At 33.5% G+C, this 19,438-nt stretch overlaps 2 protein-coding genes across 3 annotated transcripts; one reads left to right on the top strand and one right to left on the bottom strand.

Moving 5' to 3' along the window:
• Nucleotides 1–121: 121 nt before the first annotated feature.
• Nucleotides 122–4,093, bottom strand: LOC106667067 (malate dehydrogenase, cytoplasmic). Its single transcript, XM_014394730.2, has 6 exons — nucleotides 3,947–4,093; nucleotides 3,683–3,878; nucleotides 1,506–1,642; nucleotides 1,107–1,433; nucleotides 665–889; nucleotides 122–293 (listed from the first exon to the last, which is right to left on the bottom strand). The coding sequence occupies exons 1-6, from the start codon at nucleotides 3,947–3,949 to the stop codon at nucleotides 195–197; spliced, it is 987 nt and encodes a 328-aa protein (XP_014250216.1). The 5' UTR covers nucleotides 3,950–4,093; the 3' UTR covers nucleotides 122–194.
• Nucleotides 4,094–8,651: 4,558 nt separating this feature from the next.
• Nucleotides 8,652–19,191, top strand: LOC106667066. 2 transcript variants are annotated; one of them, XM_014394729.2, is made up of 5 exons: nucleotides 8,652–9,149; nucleotides 12,453–12,605; nucleotides 14,956–15,139; nucleotides 16,526–16,692; nucleotides 18,275–19,191. In XM_014394729.2, exons 1-5 carry the CDS (start codon nucleotides 8,694–8,696, stop codon nucleotides 18,425–18,427), a joined length of 1,113 nt encoding a protein of 370 aa, XP_014250215.1. In that variant the 5' UTR covers nucleotides 8,652–8,693; the 3' UTR covers nucleotides 18,428–19,191. The 2 variants fall into 2 exon arrangements, with proteins under 2 accessions (XP_014250215.1, XP_014250214.1); XM_014394728.2 differs by lacking the exon at nucleotides 8,652–9,149 and adding an exon at nucleotides 9,216–9,872.
• Nucleotides 19,192–19,438: the final 247 nt, after the last annotated feature.

Below are 19,438 nucleotides of genomic sequence, written 5' to 3'. Positions count from 1 at the left end.
AAAATATATTTTTTGGTCACTTAAAAATCAACAATGATTGAGGCTTTTTTTAAAAAGGCTTCTTTTCTTTATGTATAAACCAAATTTTTGGGAGGCTGTATCTATGTTTTTAATATTTCAAGCTGTTTTGAAAGCATATTTTGTTATGATTCATTCTACAATTTTGATTGAGTGACAGAAGCCTTAATTTCTAGTCAGTCTTCACACAGTGACTTCGCTTCCTCCTCCTCTTCCATAAGTTCTTTGGCAGTCACATCCAATTTTGACCTGGAGAAATCGTCAAGTGCGAGCCCCTAAATGACAAATAATTTTCTAACTAAATGACATAGTAATTCATGTAGTAGTAATGACATCTTTCTAATTTGATAACCAAAATCTCTTGACCTCAAAATGTCAAGGTCAATGTTGTAAAGAAGTTGATAAATTTTATCAATGTCACTTTATTTATAATAACACACAAAAAACATAATCTTGTTTATTATGTCAGAAAATATTCCTACGTATAAAAATATTTTTCAAAATTATACAAGAGGTTTTTCTAAAATTAAAGACGGTAAAAAAAGTACTTCTGATTAAATGTTTAAAGCTAATCTTATCATGCAAACAAATTAACATCGACATAACAGCCAATAAAAGAAAAATTATTACAGATAATATAACAAACCTGCACTATTTTCCACTGTTTGTTCTGGACAGTAATTGGGAATGAAAACATGAGTCCAGGACGAATACCGTACGAACCATCAGAAAGCACTGCCATTGAGACATTGGTGCCTGGTTTGGTACCATGCCAGAGGTCCCTCATGTGGTCCCCAGCAGCCTTAGCGGCTGACATGGCCGAGGACATCTTCCTAGCTGCAATAACAGCAGCACCCCTTGTTTGAACCTTCTGTAAAAGCAAAAAACAAACTTAAACTAGCAAATACAAATATATAATTAGAGATAATATTGTATTTGTGTTGCATGAAAAACAAGTAGGTTCAAAAAATTGTCTCACGTACTATAAAAAAAGTAAAAGAGAAGTACTTAAAAGAGAAATTTGTTTATGGGTGAAACATCGTTGTTCCTTATGATTAGGAATTGGCCAATATTTTATTGAGACTTACAGTGACAAAATCGCCTTTTAGCCAGGCATCATCCTTGAGTAATTCAGGTACTGGTTTGCCATTGACTGAGGCATGGAAGGCATCAGGGAACTGAGTGGATGAGTGATTGCCCCATATGTAGACGTTTTTAACCTGATCAACCGGCACTCCAAGCTTTGTGGCCAATGCTGCCTGAGCCCGGTTTTGGTCAAGCCTTGTCATTGCACTGAAGTTTTCTTTTGGGATCGAAGGTGCAAACTTAGCACACATAAGTGCATTTGTATTAGCGGGATTTCCAACCACCAATACTTTAACTGACTTCTTGGCGTATTTATCGAGTGCCTGACCCTAGAATAACCAAAAAGAGATAGCACAATTACAGTGTATATAAATGGTGGCTTTAATATAATTTAGTATTACCTGATCCTTGAAAATTTTGACATTTGCAGAAAGTAGGTCCTTCCTCTCCATACCCTTCTTTCTTGGCATAGACCCAACCATAAAAGCAGCATCAACATCTTTGAAAGCAACTGAAAGATCTGTAGTTGGCACAATTCCTAAACAAAATATTTAAAAAAAAGTTTTAATTTTAATATAAATTACAAATTGAAATGAAACATGATCTTGAGAAATTGAAATCTGAACCATTTTAAACCTTATGTCAAGACATAAAAAACAGATTACTTTTTGTACAATTACTTTATCAATTACTAATATCAAATAACTGACAAGGTTTTTGAAATAGCATACTCAGGAGCACCATTGTATACAAATATATGTATAGTGAAGATTTCCACTACAATTACATCCATGCAAGGAAACTATCCTCAAACGTGCTTTAGTTCATAGTAAAGGTCACATCAACATTGTCGTGTGGCCAAATGTGCTCTGCAATGAATGTTTCAAAACTAAACAAGGGGGCTCCAGTGGCCACAATGGCTAAGGCATTCACATGTATAAACTACTTACTTAAACCACAAAAATTAGATGTATTAAACACTTTTGGGCTTATGAATAATCTAGATCTTGATGTCCTTTAAATAAAAAAATAAATTCAATTTTTTATCTGCCAAGCTTTCGACCTATTTTTGGTCAACATCAGGGAAAAACGATCTTAAATATGTACGCACATTGAAATAAATATGTCTTTTTTTTGTTTGAAACTTAATTATGTAGATTCATAGACATTTTTAAGATTGTCTTGCCTTGACGATGATGTTAAAATAAGTGAAAAGCTTGGCAGATAAAAATTGATTTTTTTTTTAAATTCAGGTCTTACTGAAATACAGATTATTTAATAGTCATCAAGATATGATTATTTAACAGTCTATCAAGATATGATTCAACACCCAGGCCTAATCTCTCAAAGATTTTGACGTAGATAACATCAACATGCACATTTTATCTTTTCTTGAACACATAAAAGGGCTCTGCTTACACAAAAACCACATAAACACACCATTGATAAAAACAAAACAAAATAATCTTACAAAAAAATTTACAAAATAATAACAGTTTGAGAATAATATGTAAGGCAATTTAAGATTCAAAATAATCCGTAAGAATTTAGGAACCTGTAGTTTTGGATTTATGTACTGTGGATGAACCGAGTCGATCAAACTACATGTTCATGACTTCACAAATGACACAATAAATATCATGTGACCGAATGACTAGTCCAACTTGTATTTGCTATGTTAGCAGTCCTGAGAGCTTGAATCCCGCCCAAAAAAATTCATCTGCTTTATTTTTAAGTTGTAAAATAAAATGTAAATCTCAAAAATGATGTGTTATTAAGTCTAAAAATTATTTTTACTCCGCACTAAATCCTGATTAAGCAAAGTATATTAACGTTTCATTGTACAGTTTCTAATCAAATAAATAATATTTATCTAGTAATTATTTTAGTAATCTAAAAAAAGACACAGTTGTTGATGAAATAGGTTGTACTGTAATTTTTCAAAACAGGGGTATTCATAGAAATAACAAAGGTGGGGTGAGCATGTTGCTCATATTCAAGGATATTCTTTTAAATGAAAATATTAAAAATTAAAGTTAGGATTTTAAGTAACAAACACTCTGTTTTGTTGGCAATATAATTTCCTAGCAATTAATTGAGAGAAGTATATGTATATCTGAAATTTACAATCAATTACTTAAAATACAGTAAATTGTAAAAAAAAAAAAAAAAAAAAAAAGAGAGAGAAGTGCCAATTACATAAGCTAGAATAATAAATAATAAGGAATGAAGATTACAACAATTCTTTTATTGAAGCAAAGATACAGAAACGTCCAATTGCCAAAAACAGTCTCATGTTTTCCAATTTAAACGAATGTTGATTCATTCCTAGTCTTATATTCATTTTTCTATGATGAATTCTTTAAGTTCTGAATGATTTTCTTTTGTTAACCTGTTTAGATATATCAGTGATGTCATAAATAGATATAAAAAATTATTTTTCCCTAATATGCATAAGTGACCCGTTTTTCCTCTTTCACAATTTTCAACTGGTTTTAGATCACGTGACCGTAAATTATGCTGATTACTTTCACAATCCACATTCAATTTATTTTTTTATTTATTATTATCTTGTTACCTTTGACTAATGGAAGAGCGCAGTCGAATATCTCCATGACGACGCCCTCCAGAACTTCCATCATCGGTGGGATATCAAGGAGGTGAAGATAAAGGGGTTGGTTCTCGCCAAAAACATCCCCCTTGGCCAATTGGTAAATGAGCGAATATGCGATCTGTCCGGCGGCGCCGGTGACAACCACTCTGATCGGCTCGAGCTAAGGAAAATTAATTAGAAACCAACAATACAATAAAAATCGGCGTTATATGTGTTATGGGCATTTACCATTTTGATATCTGAGGTTTTCAGACTAGACGTTTCGATCAAGACGACAGCTGAATTACTGAACTTCTGAAGGCTCAATTGTGAATGGTGGGATTGTCATTTGTCAGTTCATTTCACTAATCGAGTTGGAAGAGAAAGATCAGAAGGTTCAAGGATCCCACTCGACAACCGGCGAATATGCCCCTGACAATCGCTGATTGATAGAAAACCACTTGTCATAATGAATCTTTTTTTTATTGGCGATTATTTATTTAGACTGAAAAAAAGTCGACTGTTACATAACAAAACAAAAAATAATATTTATGCAATGACCGCATAACGTAGTTGAATTTATGATCGCAAATCGACACAAGTTCCACGTGTATTGTCAAATCGATTGTTACTTTCCTACCATTTTTTAAAATTTAAATTCTCACATTTCAGTTGTGAAACAAGGGCGTGTTATGCATCGGCTTCATACTGAGAGCGTGTAGGCATGCCGCAGAAATTAAGAATGTTCTCGGGCACAGCAGTCGTTTTCTGGGTTCCCTGTTCCGTTTTTGGTTGTGGGTTTTCTCACTGTATATAGTTATAATTGTATGTGTTTTGTTTGAATATGTGTATTTATTAGCGTGAGTGGTAATGGTGAAATGTAGCATCATCATCGCCTCTCCAACAGTATGTATGTGTTAAGGATCAATAGCAGAATATGTATAAAAAGTACCCCATCGACCTAATTTAGCTTAGATTATTACACAATGTTTAGGTCGATCAAGGAATATCCAGTACTACACCGATTAATCAGAATGAATGCAATGCATGAGTGTATTTATTTATGCAATTGACTGTCTAATTTAATTAGTATTAGGCTAGATTATATCTTGCATGCGTTTGGGGCTAAATGACAGCTGTCGATTGTTCTCACAGTTGGTAGGAATGATCTCCTGGGCATTTGGCTTAAGGGGATACTAGCGACCCAGCCACATAGGGGTGGGTGTACTACTCCCTGATATATATACATTACGGTCTGCGCATCAAGGAGTGACAACCATTCGTGGTGAAAGTCTGAACAAACTGTTTAGCACCACATATTACGCTGCAATATTCATTGAGGATTTTGAGTTAAACCAAACATAAAGCTAGAGTTTAAATCAATTTAAGGCATTTAAAAATGTGAATTTCAACACAACTAAATCTTATCCTAATAAATACTGTAGGAAAATAATTTTAAATTAGTGAATAATTTCTATTCCAAATATTATTTAGGTACACCCCACCTTTATCATTTCTATTAATTTTCTAGCCAAAGCCACCATGCATAATAATGCAATTAACAATACTACTACCACTTACTTAAATTCAGCCAGTAAACGAAAACTTTTATAACTTTGTTAGAAATTAAGACTTTAAGGCTCAAAACAAATCAATCTGGTTCAATTCCCAATGCTTGAAATTAGGCTTAACCCCAAACGTAGTTCTTGCTAAATTAAATAAAAAGAACTGTTCAACTCTCTTACAGCCAATTAAATGCCATAAAACCATATTAAATAATGAATTATATAAATTATATAGATATAAAACGTTTTTGCCAATATCATGTTAAAGTAAAATTTAGCATTGATAAAAAGCAAAGTACACACACACACACACACACACAAAAACCATGAAGAATGGTACGTTTAAAAATATGCATAAAGACCAAACTACTTCAATTAAATTTTACCCACGCGTTATAAACTTAACATACATGGTTCTAAATAAATAAGGAAACAATTTATTAAATAAAGGCTTAAAATTTATCCCAAAAACAGAACTAGATACAACAAAACTATTATCCCTTGTTTCAACAGTTGATTTTCGTAAAATAAATACAAATATAAAATATTAATGTGCTGAAATAATTAAACCAAACTTAATAAATTTAAACGTTAAAAAAATAAATATCCCACGTACAATTAGGTTTAGTGATAGAAAGTTAAAAGATAATGTTATTTTAAAAGCCGATAATAAATATAGTTATCATTGAACACCAAAAAATGCGTTTATAAAGTTGAAGAATTCCTAAACAATAACGATTGTAAAGAAATAAAAAAGATCCCACCTTAAAATTAAATCCTAGAGTTCAAACAGCTATTAAAAAAATTCTAACTTTCTATTCTCAAATGACCAATATGCAGTTTAAAAACTTATACCAATGAACTTGAAACCACACAATGTTATATCGTATGGCAAAATTTACAAAAAAACTGACCTATACGACCAGTAGTGTCCTTTTATAATTCTTCATGCTACAAACTCGATGAAAACCTAATGAATCATTTTCGGTGGGGTGGCTGAGTCCTGAGAGTTGGTTCCTTTAAAGTTAATTTTTTTAAAACTCTTTTTACTAGCAACCTATTGTAAATATTTCTTGATATCCTTTAGCTAAGGTTTTAATTGATTGTAATTCGTTTTTATAATTAGGAAGTGTTATTGGGAATTTAACCACGTTTTTCCCATTGTTGGTTTCTTTCACCTCAAAGAAGCCAACTCCTCATATAAAAATGATCCCAACTGCCTTCCCCACCCTTTCAAAATCCAACGCATATATACATAAAACAGCAATCACTAGCACTTTCAACACATGACAGATCTACACAGAAAGCAAACATTTTGTGTGAGAACAAATACTTTGATGGAACCTAAAATTTTCGAGCATTGTATAAATAATTTTTTTTTAATCTAAAATTTTCTAGCATTGTATAAATTCATTTTTTCACATTCTACATGTATTTGTAAAATTTAACAATGTTTATAAATCCCAGGCCCTGAAGATGATCTTAATAAAGATCGAAATGTTGGCACGATAAAGAAAATGTTTTTCTAAAACCTACATCACACCAGACTGCATCTCATGATCTCCAAATAATCTAAAAACTGGCACTCTCAATACGACACGCAATAATGGCACACTTATGCAGAAAACAAACACTTTGAGTGAGTAGAAATACTTTGATTGAATATTTAAAAAAATATTTCTTTGAATTGTATAAATTCACTTTTTTCCACATACATGTATTTGTTAAATTTAAACAATGTTTGTAAATCCCAGGCCCTAAAGATGATCTCAATAAAGATCGAAACGTTGGCACGATAAACAAAATGTTTTTCTGAAACCTACAACAACGTGTTGTTCTCACGATTTCTGAATAATCATAATCTAGAAAGTTTAAACAACCGTCTTTATTTATTTTCAATGCAAAATTTATACTAGGTGTAAAGAATTAATTGATTGCAAGAATTCTTTTAGATCCTCTTGTGTCTCTGACCGTATACATAATATATCGTCTCCAAAGCTTTTCCAAAAAAGGGCAGATTTAATTTATTTGATTTGAAAAGAATTTTTTCAAAGTTATCCATGAATATTTTGGCACAAAGGGGGAATACTGGAGACCCCCCCCCATCAGTAACCCTTCTTTTCATAAAATTTATTATTAAATGCATGATAATTAGATATAAGGCATATAGTTAAGAGATTCGTTATATCATTTTTTACAAATTTGTTTACAGAGTTCTCCTAAGTTTTGTTTTAATAGTTTAGTACATTCTTTAACAGGTACATCTGTAAATAAATTAATAACATCAAATGACTCTAAAACCCAATTGTTAGGAAAATTAATGTTCTTTAACTATTTTATCAACTAAAGAATTGTTAATAATGAATGTAGGTTTGAAATGGGTGTGGGTTTATTATTTTATGTATTGTTATCGAGAGTTTGTATAGGTTTGTATTCTTAATTAACATTAATTTTATGAACTGACAGTATTGAACCCTCTTAGTACATTCCTGGCCATCAGAATTTTACAACAAAGTCAACTGCTACTAAAAGATTTGATTTTTTTGAAGACATATTTGTTTACAATCATTGCCATGGAATATTGCATAGAAATTACCTAAATTTGTTTTTAAAATTTATGAAAAAATGCCCTCAATCCTTATTTACTATAAAAAAATAATAATAATAAAACATAAATTATAGTGTAGATTTATCCTGTTTTTTTACCCAAAGTAACGAACTAACCAGACATCCTTGACATCCTTTTAGCTCAGGAAAGTTGTCGCTGATGAGGAGATGTGGAGTCCCGAAATACAAAAAACTGGTTGTTGAGTTTACGATTGTATCATTCTAGACTTATATTTTCAAGTAACATCGGAAAACAATGAAGTGTCTGCTAGAAACAAATAGAAGACAGGAGTTGAGTATTTTGAACTAGGTTTTGGTTTTAAATGTAAAATGAATATACTATTTTCGAAGTTTAATTTAAATGCAAAAAACAGAGTAGCTGTGTGGGTGGGTGTGTACATATTCAATTTTTGTTTTGTTTGATATTTTTGTTCCAAACTATTTTACAAATATGGACAAGGATTTTTCATTTTAAATTTCAACCATCCTGTATCAATACTATCAGTACATCAACTTTTTTTCATATTTAGTATTAGCAATTATATTAGCATGGTTGTTTACATAACCTCTGATGTATATTTTTTAATAATTTAGTTCATATAAACATTTATTGTTACATAAATTTGATGATAAACTTAGTCAAATTGTGATGGTAATACATATTCCTGAACATTAATTGTTGATTGTATGTAATCTTAGGCTCATAAAATGTTTCTTCTTTTCAAGATTAGATAGCCTAAACTAATAATAATTACCTATAATAGCTCTGTGTATACCAAAGTTTTCCAGTAGTAATTAGTCAGCGCATAAGGAAATGTGTTACAATGGTTTTTACTCTAGCTGCATTAGACGTAGTGTTCTCTCTTTCTGTTTTGGCTCCACTTGTTATTATGTTTTGGAAATCTACATGGGGAATTTTCCAAAGATATAGTTTTATTTTTCAACCTTGGTTGCAGTTGACAGTCTCGTTAATTGTGCTCATTGTGATTGCCGCTATAAAAGATGCATTTTTAAAGCTGCCTCATAAAAGTTGGAAATTTATGATTGTTTGCCGTATGTACATATACTTCAGAGGAATAATCAACATCGGCATCTGGAGGTGTGAATGGGACATTATGGACAAGTATTTCAAGACTGACGCCACTGTGATTTGCCTAATAGCTGGTTTGATATTTTTTGTTGTCATGAACGGCATGATGAACTTGAATTCTGCACCATTGTACATAGCTGTGGACCACAATCCAGAAGATGTGTATTCTTTTCCTACAATGTTCAAAATTGTGAGTATGGCACTGGAAAATACTAAATTATTATAATTGCTAATAGTAGTTGATTTGTCGAGACAGACAAATTTAGTAAATATTTGCAGACAGAGTGGTTGAATAGTCCAGTAGATTGTCTGTTATGAAGGGGGGATTTAAAGAGAGGGGAGTGCTGGAATATTGTTGTCCCCCAGATTCTGCTTGAGGATGCGTGGGAGCACAGCAGGGATATCGGACGGTCTCAAGGGTAGTTCTCACATCCACTATTTATTTCTAACCACTTTGGACCACTTGATATCCTCAGTAATAATTTCTCCTCTTGTCATCAGCTACTGGAGAGGAACTTGGGGAAGTATGGATTATTTTGTATTTTCCAAAAACCCTCGTTATAGCAGTGCTGTATCCATTGTGGTCGGGTACTTAGGCACTATGCTTTTCACTGTAACCCAGAAGTACCACAGAAAAATTCTCCACCCAGATCTTCACTGGCTCAGTTATTATTTTGTTTCAAGAGTGTATACGGCCTGTTTTGGCTTGATATGTGTAAATTCATGGCGTGGTGTTTGGATGGCCTTAGATCTGTATACAAGTGTCGATTCAAAAACTGTCGCATCCATCACCTTTATAAGTGTAATTCTTCTTGCTGTGTCTCACACGCTTAGAAATGTTTCAGCATCACCTTTCACAATTGTAACCGATAGATATGAAGGATATTTTGATGTACCCACACTTCTGCAATCGGTAAGTTTGCCTAAAGAATATAATGAGAACTTTAGCTATTTATTATCACTGCACTCTATTTCTCACTGTAAACAGAGGCCGTCCCAAAGTATAAAATGCTATTATTAAACTGTAACACATTTAAATAAATATATATTAAATTAATCTGTGAATAAATGTCACTCAGGTAAATTGAAGGTCAAGGACAACTTCACGAAGATTTATCTCCATTCCTAATCTTCTTTTACCAAAGTGTCTTGTTTAGGTTTTATATTAATTTAATGGATATGACCATGTTTTTAATAATGGAACAATCTAAAATAAATAAAAATATATGTGATGACAAATTGAATATACCCTTGGATTGGATAATGAATCTTTGTGAAAACGAAAACAGTTTACGTCACATAAATCGTTGACAAGTTAACAGTTCATTAAGTTTCTTTTCTTTATTTTTATCACTTTCCTAGGTATGTAGTTTATTTATTTTAAAAAATGCTAATTTTTATGCTATTCATTACATTACAAACAATTTTGAAAAAAGTTCGATAAAAACAATGTTTTTGACAGAAATATTGTTTAAAATATAAGGAAATTGAATTACTCAAAAGTCATAAATATTGATTACAAGTCAGTATGTAATGCTATATATTGCATTTTATTTATTTATTTTATTGTTATTATTATTATTTTTTATATATATAATTTGTTGTTGTTGAGAACTTCTACACTTACAATAACTCTGTATGTACTTCATAAACAGGAAATTAAAAATAACTTGACTTATAGCTTTAAAATAATAGAAACGTAGATAATTTCCAGCATTATTGTCTTTTTAAGAGAGAGAGACTGCGTTTGTCTATTGTGTACGACGTGAATATTCATTATTTTTCATTGATCGTCCTTTTTAATAAAATAAATTAAAGTTAAAAAAACCTGTACATTTACAAAAAAGCTGTACATTTATATCTGTATTAGAAAATTTCATTAAACCAGAAAAATGGATTTCATCTTCCTAAAAAGTGTTTAATGAGGATTAGATTATAATAAAAACGTATATTTCAAAAATAATATCTAACGAGAAAGACAATTTCCTTTTCCTTATTCCCACTCGAGAAAAGGTTTTCCCAAACCGTGTATTTTTTTTCATTAGAATTTAAGATAGTTACTTTTCAAAAAAGAAAAAATGTAAATTGTAAGTGAAACATTAATGCCATTTTTGATGGTTTGTCCAAAGCAATGTTTCCTCATGATTCTAGGTGCTTTAATTTTCTAGTCGAAAAAAAAGAACGATTTTTAAGTTCAAAACCTCTTTGACGACCTTCACGCAGGCAAGAATAAACAGAAACGAGTTCATCTGACATATCATTCGGCACGATTTCACTCCTTGCGCCCTCCTTTGCCTAATAAAGTGCTATATTAGATGATTGCGCGGAAGTTCCCCTGCTGTTTCTGCCCCAGCAGCTACGGAAACTTATTGAGTCCATTTCAAAAATAGTAAAGCGCGGTCATGTCAACCAAGTTTCTTCTGTTTTTGAATTTCGATCGTCCATTTTCTATGAAAGCAGTGCATTCCAAACATTATTTCCATGTTCACTCTTGCATTTCCAACCGAATACCAAGCTAAAAGGTTAATGATATATTTTTAAGAAAGAATCACTAATAATTGAATAATCATTTGTATACTTCGTAAAAAATAACTGTTCTTGGCGACCCGTATAAATACGATATGCATGTTGTCGATATGTATTGCCAGCGATTTGAGAAATGCCATGTTGGTTTCGATCCAACACAAAACTGTATTGATTGTTGGTTGATAATTGCCAATTACCTATCTGTAATTGTTCAGACGCTTATCATCTACATCTTCAATCTGGTTTTTCCGGTTCTTCTGTTTTTTACTCCTACGTAGTTTCTCCCATAGAAAAACAAGATTTAGAGTTATAGATGAAATAGTATTATGTGCTGTACATTTTCGGTTGTATCTTCTCCCAAATAAGTTGTTACATATGCTGTTTTTGTAGTTGAAATGACATCTATGGAATAGGTTGTATTCACGACTATATTATTGGATAAGAATTGTTTTGCGTATGTTGTATTGAATAGATAGAAGCAATGATTGCTTTTATTAATTATTTAAATAAATTGTTTTTTTAACCTAAGGCATTGATTGAGATGAAAAAGCTATAGCCGCCGAAGGTCGTAGGTTCGAATCCCGCTCGTGCCACTGCTTTTTCGTCTTAGCCAAAGCCTTAGATAAAAAATATAATTAATGATTATTCAGAAAACGTGAGATGCGGTCTGGTGTGATGTAGGTTTCAGAAAAACATTTCTTTATCGTGCCAACGTTTCGATCTTTATTGAGATATATAACATCTTCAGGGTTCAAAGTGTGGGCTTTCAACACGACACCCAGAGACCCACTTACGCAGAAAATAAACACTTTGAGTCCTGTAGATGATCTCAATAAAGATCGAAACGTTGGCACGATAAAGAAAATATTTTTCTGAAACCTACATCGCACCAGACCGCATCTCACGATTTCTGAATAATCATCGACTAACGGTCACACAGTATAATTAATTTTGAATATTGTTTCAGGGAACAGAAAACCTTTGGATGTACATTCTCGACTGCACGTATTCCATATGTGTGGTCGGGACGTTAGTCGTTTTTGTTTGGAGAGGGGCTTGGTGTCTTCTCGACATGTTCCTCTACCCGAGTCAGCCGGAGATGTCCGCCTGGGCGTCATTGGTACGTAGACATTTTTCTTTTCGGGTAAACAGGTTTTTTTTCTTTATCTGGGATATTCAACCAGATTTATTCAGGTACCAGTGACTAACAAACTAAGTAGCTAACTGTCTAAGTAAATAAATAGGTTAATAAATAGACAAATAATCGGGTAAGCAACTTAAAGACTAATGTCACAGTTCCTGAAGAATTTGAACAACCCGCCATAGACTTCTATGTCACCCTCTCCCAGTAGCGAGCTTAAGTTTAGTGACATTTTCACTTGCCCCAGGGCCTCCATTTCTTTCAGAAATTTGTCTCGCTGAGCCTCACATTCGGTGCATTGTAGTAGTAGATGATCAAAGCTCTCTTCTATATAGCACGTTGTACAGTTTGGTGATGTTTTATAGTTAATACGGTATAAATATGAACTGCAGATGAACCAGTGCGGAGTCGTGTAATTGTTGAGACGAAGGCTTTTCCTCTCTCTGTTTCTTGAAACCACGGCTTCTTTGTAATGTTGGGAATAATGAACAGCAGAACTTCTCTGTTGTGCCCGCGTCGTACCACTTTTGCCACTTTCTGCACACATCTCTTTTGATGTGGTTTCTACCATCTCCGACCGTTAGCTGCACATCGTGGGAGATGCTTTAGTTGTTGCCTCCTTGGTTAACTGGTCGGCTCTTTCGTTATGTTTTATGCCTGCATGCCCTTTTACCCAGCATATTACAATGTTTGCCTTGATTCCTTAATTTGAAGGTTGCTGGAAGATGATACGTCACTCGGGGTGTTACTGTTATTGATTGATGATTACGCTCATGCCAGAAAATGGGCTACTGAATTAGAAAACTTAAATCGTACCCGTCGAGAAATTGAACAGGATATGCAGCAAGAATCGTAGCAACTTTTTGAACAAATAAAAAATGCACCATCAATTACCCAATGGTTTAACACTCTATCACCCCGAATGGCATCAGGGGGTAGTGGGAATACTGGCTTCCCAATGACAATTTCGATTAAAATATATTCATACTTGTCATCGAATTTGAAAGTGCATAATTGGCATACTGTGCTGAGGCAGTCCATCATAATCCCGATTTTTTTTAAAATTGGTATCTTCGAGCAGTATTCCAGCGCTTTCAGTATAGCTTCTTCTTCAGTATACCTTCTGCTGTGTAAGAGCTAACAAGATTCGGAATTATTCTCGTGACAACAGTTCAGGCTGTCATATAATGGGTAAAAACAGTTAAAAAGGAAACCGTTCCGCCAATTCTTGGTTTTGCCGATTAGCGGTCTTGTTTTCACATGCTAGAACGATTTTTGACTAATAACGACTGTTAACGGCAGTTAGACGTTTCCATTGTATCTTTTTGTTCAGAGTCTACTTAGCAATTTTTGATCAGCTAATCTGTAAAATTTTGAAATCCTGCGACTTAAAAATGATTAAACGATATTTCGTATAAATATTTGCCATTGAAAAGCAAAAGTTCGTTTTTCGTATAGATTTATCACAGTTTTGTAAACCTATTTAAGATTATAATGTTGCTATCATTTCATAAAATATATGAAGTTAGGTGCTATAAGTATTGTTAAAATTTAGCAATTATTGTATTAATTATTAATTGTGTTTAGTAGTGAGAATATTTAACTTTAGGAAACATGACTTATGTAAAGATTATACCATAAAGAAGTAGAAAAAGAATATTGGCCAAGAAGAAGACTAGATACGGTCATATGAAGTCATACACATTCATACATTAGTACAAACTTTGGAAAAAACTCTATACTTCTTTTGGCTTGTAACATAACACAAAATTACACATTCAGGCACATAGATAAACGGCTTAATGAACAACGACAATATTAGCAAAAGCATGACATTGATTCATTAATGAAACTATGTTCACTGAGGAAACTGAACACAAAATACAGTCTAATTGAAGCAAACTTGTTAACTACATAATCAAAGGTCGTTTTCAAGAAGGTTTAATTAAAGCATCTCCACTCTTCAATAAAAGGCACTGCACTATACTAAAACTATTAGAATATAAAATTATCCTTGATTAATTAATGCTTTTTTAACGATTTGTATGACAAATGATGGTGCTTGTTTTGTAAAGAGAGTCTGTAAAATGGTGACAAATCATTACCAAAATAGAACACATCCTGTAAAGAGATGACAATAAACCGTTTATAAATACACCCAAGACTGGCATGAATGCAAATTGACGCGATACGGTTGTCCAATCAGGCAACAAAAGCGCAGGACCTGCGCCCGGTATATAATGCGCTTTGATTTATATCACCCTTCATCGTAGACGGTCTCTCTCTTATATTTATGGAACGATTTACAATAACGACACCTTTATTTCAGGGAATAGGATACAGCCTGGTGTTGGTCTCTTTCGGTCTTCAGCCGGCAATGAAGTACTTAGCGAAAGTCCTGACCGGCGTCTGGAGGCTCATTGCTGTCGATGTGTACCTTCTATTCTCTTTCTGCGGGATGATTAACGTCTGGCGTGGAATTTGGAACCTGCTGAACGTCTACTTTCTCCCTGGTATGTTCAGTCTCAAAATGCCCAATTTGGATGTTGTTCTATGATAAATTAACTGATTTCCAACTATTGGCGTTTTCATTAATGCACCTACTGCAACAGTTTCATTTCTCGGACTGCTAAACGCCAGAACGGAATTAACTTCTGGAAAGATTTTACACTGATTGGAACTAAATTTATGACTGTGATATTTCTTGTTGCGGTTTGCACGGTGATAAATGGTGGTTTCTATCATTCTGGCCTTCATTTGATCTGTCTGACGCCTTTAGGCCATGTATTATGTTATATGTATTATGTACATGTATGTAAGTTACAGGTGCAGTTAGATTCACAGGTGTAAGTGACATAACTGACTAAAGCTCAAACGAATGAATAACTAGAGGTCAACGAATCTCATTAAGTCAATTTAAATCTTATTTTTTTCTGTACTTGGACTCTATTTTTGGTCTAAGTGATTTCTGTGGCCGTTTTTCCATAGAAAAGAGTTTCGGAAGCAAAGCGGCTACATATTTTTATCTGAATTACTGTAAACAATATTATATAGTTATTCTTTCTATGTAAGGTCTTGGTTGAGATAAAAAACGCCAGAGTCACTAGCGGGATTCGAAACACGACCTTCGGCTAAATACGCCGATACTCTACCACTTGAGCTATCGTGTCTTCGATCCTCTCGGACACCAACTCTCCATCTCAACCTACAACCGTTCGAATGTTCCCTCTTTTTGCCATTTTCAAATGTCGTGTAATTAGGATTGGATTCTCAGCGACTTATGAAGTGGCCACGGGGAGCAGTTTTAGTGAAGTATCCATTTACGGTGTAGTAGTCAATTGACCAAGCTACTTCTTTCAATTAATTATTCTTTCTATGTAAGGTATTGGTTGAGATAAAAAAAGAAATGGCAGAAGAGTTGAAAATGGCAAAAAGGGGGAACTTCGAACGGTTGTAGATTGAGATGGAGAGTTGGTGTCCGAGAGGATCGAAGTCGCGATAGCTCAAGTGGTAGAGTAGCGGTGTATTTAGCCGAAGGTCGTGGGTTCGAATCCCGCTCATGACACTGACTTTTTTTATCTCAAACAATACCTTACGTAGAAAGAATAATTAATTGAAAGAAGTAACTTGGTCAATTGACCACTAAAACGTAAATGAATTATTATTATATAGTATAAAATACGGGGGACACGAACCAAACACCACCAGCACACCGAGGATTCATATAACCTTGTAGTTGAAAGACCCACATAAAAAAAGATAGGGAAGTCTTGTATGTAAATTGTTCTCTTCTCATCGGGCAAGATCGTCATGGCAATTCTCGTGATGTGACAGTACAGAAGTCCAAGTACTTCTTCCTAGAGTCTATTAATTACTATTTTACTTTTGATTTGTTACAGATATGCCACATCTGAGTAATATTTTAACGCACGCGTTCAGTTTCCTACTACTCGTTCTCATTAACAGTTCCAACTCAATTTTAGTCCGAGGAGTGTACGTCGACGCTCAAGAAGATGGGGAACAATGCGTCGACTTCCCATGTTATTACATCAGACTATTCTTTCAGGTAATATTTTGCGCTTATTTATAAAAAAAATCTCCAATGCACATTTTCCCAGTGTTACAAAAGGTCGGGAATATCAGCGTCGCCCACAACGTAATAAAGTCAGAAAAAATTGTGTTTAAGTTTGAATGTTTTTTAATCGTGTTTTTTGAAACGGTCATTATTATAAATTCTGAAATGTCTGATTTTTGTCAATTCCGTTCCAGTTATCTCTTGTGCTTATGTATGGGAAATCTCGTTTTCATTGCGTCATATTTGACTTCGTAAAAATAACTCGACGTTTTAAAACAAACTTCTTGATCTTTTATCATTACTTTTATATAGTTTTACTGTGCATAGAAATGTAATGAAACGTGTGGGATTCGGAATGAAGTTTTGATTCAACAAAAACGTTAATTGCATAACGCAAATGGTTTTGTCTAAAGACGCGTTTCGGTATTTGACTATGTTCAATACTTGGTCCGTGCGTTATTTTGCCAACCGGCCTCCTTTACAAGTTAAAATGTATACTCACTCACACTTACTATCTCAAACTGAAGTCCTTCATCTCGGATCAATGATTTAAAGTGAGAATCGGCTCTGATTTTTTACCCATCACGCCAATCAAAGCTGGCGTTCCCCAAGGGAGTATCCTAGGTCCAATACCACTATCTCCACTGATGACATACCTTCACGTCTGAACCCACAACTCACAACCTACGCGGACGACACCGCAATCTTAACTACACACTCCAATCCAAACTAAATCCAGACAGAAGCAATCCAACAACATCTGAACCTCAGCGGATCAGGTTGAACGAGCGAAAAGCCAATAAGTTACATTTACGTTCAAACGTCAAACCTACCCACCAGTGCACATACTACAAGGTAATACCACCATTCAACCAAGTCCGCTACCTTGGGCTTTACTTTGGTAGCACACAGAACGTACATACAAGATTAAAAGACAAGAACTTAACAAAAGATATGGACTATCTGGGTCCAAAATCAACACTAGGCATACGTGAAAAATAACCGCTTACAAATCCCTCATCAGTCCTATTTGGACTTACGGCGTCAAACCGTAGGGCTCTCTGTCAAATCCAACGAATTTAATCCTTTCAATCAAAAGTTCTCTGCCGTATCCACATCACCATCAGAACACGATTCCTCAATTTCCACTGTAAACTGTCCCTCCACTAGCCCAAACACTTTCCCCAACGTAGCACCCTTATAAAACTCCACACCTCTTCGTCTGACAGATCTGTCAGATTTGTATAAATTGATACAATTTTCTCAATGTATATTTCTTTTGTACAGATAGCAAGAAATAAAATAAATTTTATATACATTTTATTATTAATTTCTTATTTTATAAATTTTACTCTTCGTAAAGATAGTCGATGTTGTTTGTCCTTTCTGATCTTAATAAATTCTTTTACGTGTTATGCTTAAATTGTTCTCCACATTGTTAACTATTGTCTCTATATTGGTCGTGTTATTTTGTCATCCGTTTCCGTTTTATTATAGCGAAACGCCGATTTCTCCTTAATTGATTGATGATTAGATAGAATAACGTTAACATCTGATTTCCTCTTTATTTCAGTCCCGCCAGAAGAAGAAGTTCCTCAGCGAGTCCGAGAAGAATCTCAAAGAGAGGCGGAAAAGCGAAGCGGCCGAAACTCTGATTCAGATGGGTGCTGAAAAAACGGTGATAGTCGTCCCCAACCATACAGACGCCATCACCAACGCCGTATGACGCCATCTCAAGGGTTTCACATAACTGGACAATTTTAATTTATTGTAAATACTCGGACCCTGTGTGATCGCTCGTTAGAACCCATCGGCGACCGGCAACGGTCCATCGTGATTTAAGAAGGCATTTGCTTAGCATTAGCTGTTAGTTGGACCCTTCCTGCCTTCTGTGGAGGAGAGAAGCGGCCCAATTGTTTCATTGTCAAGGATCGTTGACCAACGTCCGACTAATTCTTCACCATGCTTTTTTGCATTTAATAAACAACCAACCGGATTAACAGTTGTAAAGGCACTTTTATGTTTATTGTTCTGCAGACAATTATCATAAGGTAAAATGTCTAAGATTAAGAATAATTTCCAGTTTATGTGTGAATATTAAAAAACAATATATTTAATCAAAATTGCAGAGAAAGAGTTTTAAAATCCATTTAAACGATTAATTTTATAAAATATCAAAGTGATCATTTAAATTATTATGATTTAAATATTTTTCGGTCATTTACTATTATATTATATTATAGTAAAAAATTGGTATTACCTATCACGGATTTATATTATTTTGTTATAATTTTTCTTTTGAAAAATCCATTAAAAATTTTAAAAAACAACTATAAATATTTTGTGTTTTACAGAAAATCATTTCTATTTTCAGATTTGGTTTGAAAGAATTGAGTTTTAACTTTTAGCTAGGAAGAGAAAAAAAGAAAAAATATCGTCAAAATTGTATAACAATAGATGAATAAAACGTCAGGCTAAAATTACCCGAAATCGTTTTTTTAAATATTTTTAATCTTGAAAATTTAAGAAATTGACATTAATTTTTGCAATCGTACTACCCAAAAATTAAATATTTGTCAACCATCTCGTTACTTTATAAATAAAAGAAAAAATTATAAAAGTCATTGTCGTAGTTTCTAGTCGTAGTTTAGTCGAGGATTTCTAAGCGAAAAATTTAAAAATAAGATGTACATTTGTAAAAATTGATTTTTTAATTAAAGGTAATTTTATTAATTTT

Source organism: Cimex lectularius, unplaced genomic scaffold, assembly GCF_000648675.2.
Source record: "Cimex lectularius strain Harlan isolate CLEC.00 unplaced genomic scaffold, Clec_2.1 scaffold97, whole genome shotgun sequence".
NCBI lineage: Eukaryota > Metazoa > Arthropoda > Insecta > Hemiptera > Cimicidae > Cimex > Cimex lectularius.
The sequence above is the reverse complement of the archived record's forward strand: the minus strand, read 5'-3'. Positions and strand labels throughout refer to the sequence as shown.

Excerpts from the sequence above, each read along its gene's own strand:
- LOC106667067 (XM_014394730.2), bottom strand. Across the intron at positions 1,434-1,505 it reads TCAAAATTTTCAAGGATCAG|GGTCAGGCACTCGATAAATA; the intron begins GTAATACTAAAT and ends TGGTTATTCTAG. Across the intron at positions 890-1,106 it reads TAAAAGGCGATTTTGTCACT|AAGGTTCAAACAAGGGGTGC; the intron begins GTAAGTCTCAAT and ends TTGCTTTTACAG.
- LOC106667066 (XM_014394728.2), top strand. The coding sequence starts at position 9,339 with ATGCGTGGGAGCACAGCAGGGATATCGGACGGTCTCAAGGGTAGTTCT. Across the intron at positions 9,873-12,452 it reads TACCCACACTTCTGCAATCG|GGAACAGAAAACCTTTGGAT; the intron begins GTAAGTTTGCCT and ends ATATTGTTTCAG. Across the intron at positions 15,140-16,525 it reads GAACGTCTACTTTCTCCCTG|ATATGCCACATCTGAGTAAT; the intron begins GTATGTTCAGTC and ends GATTTGTTACAG.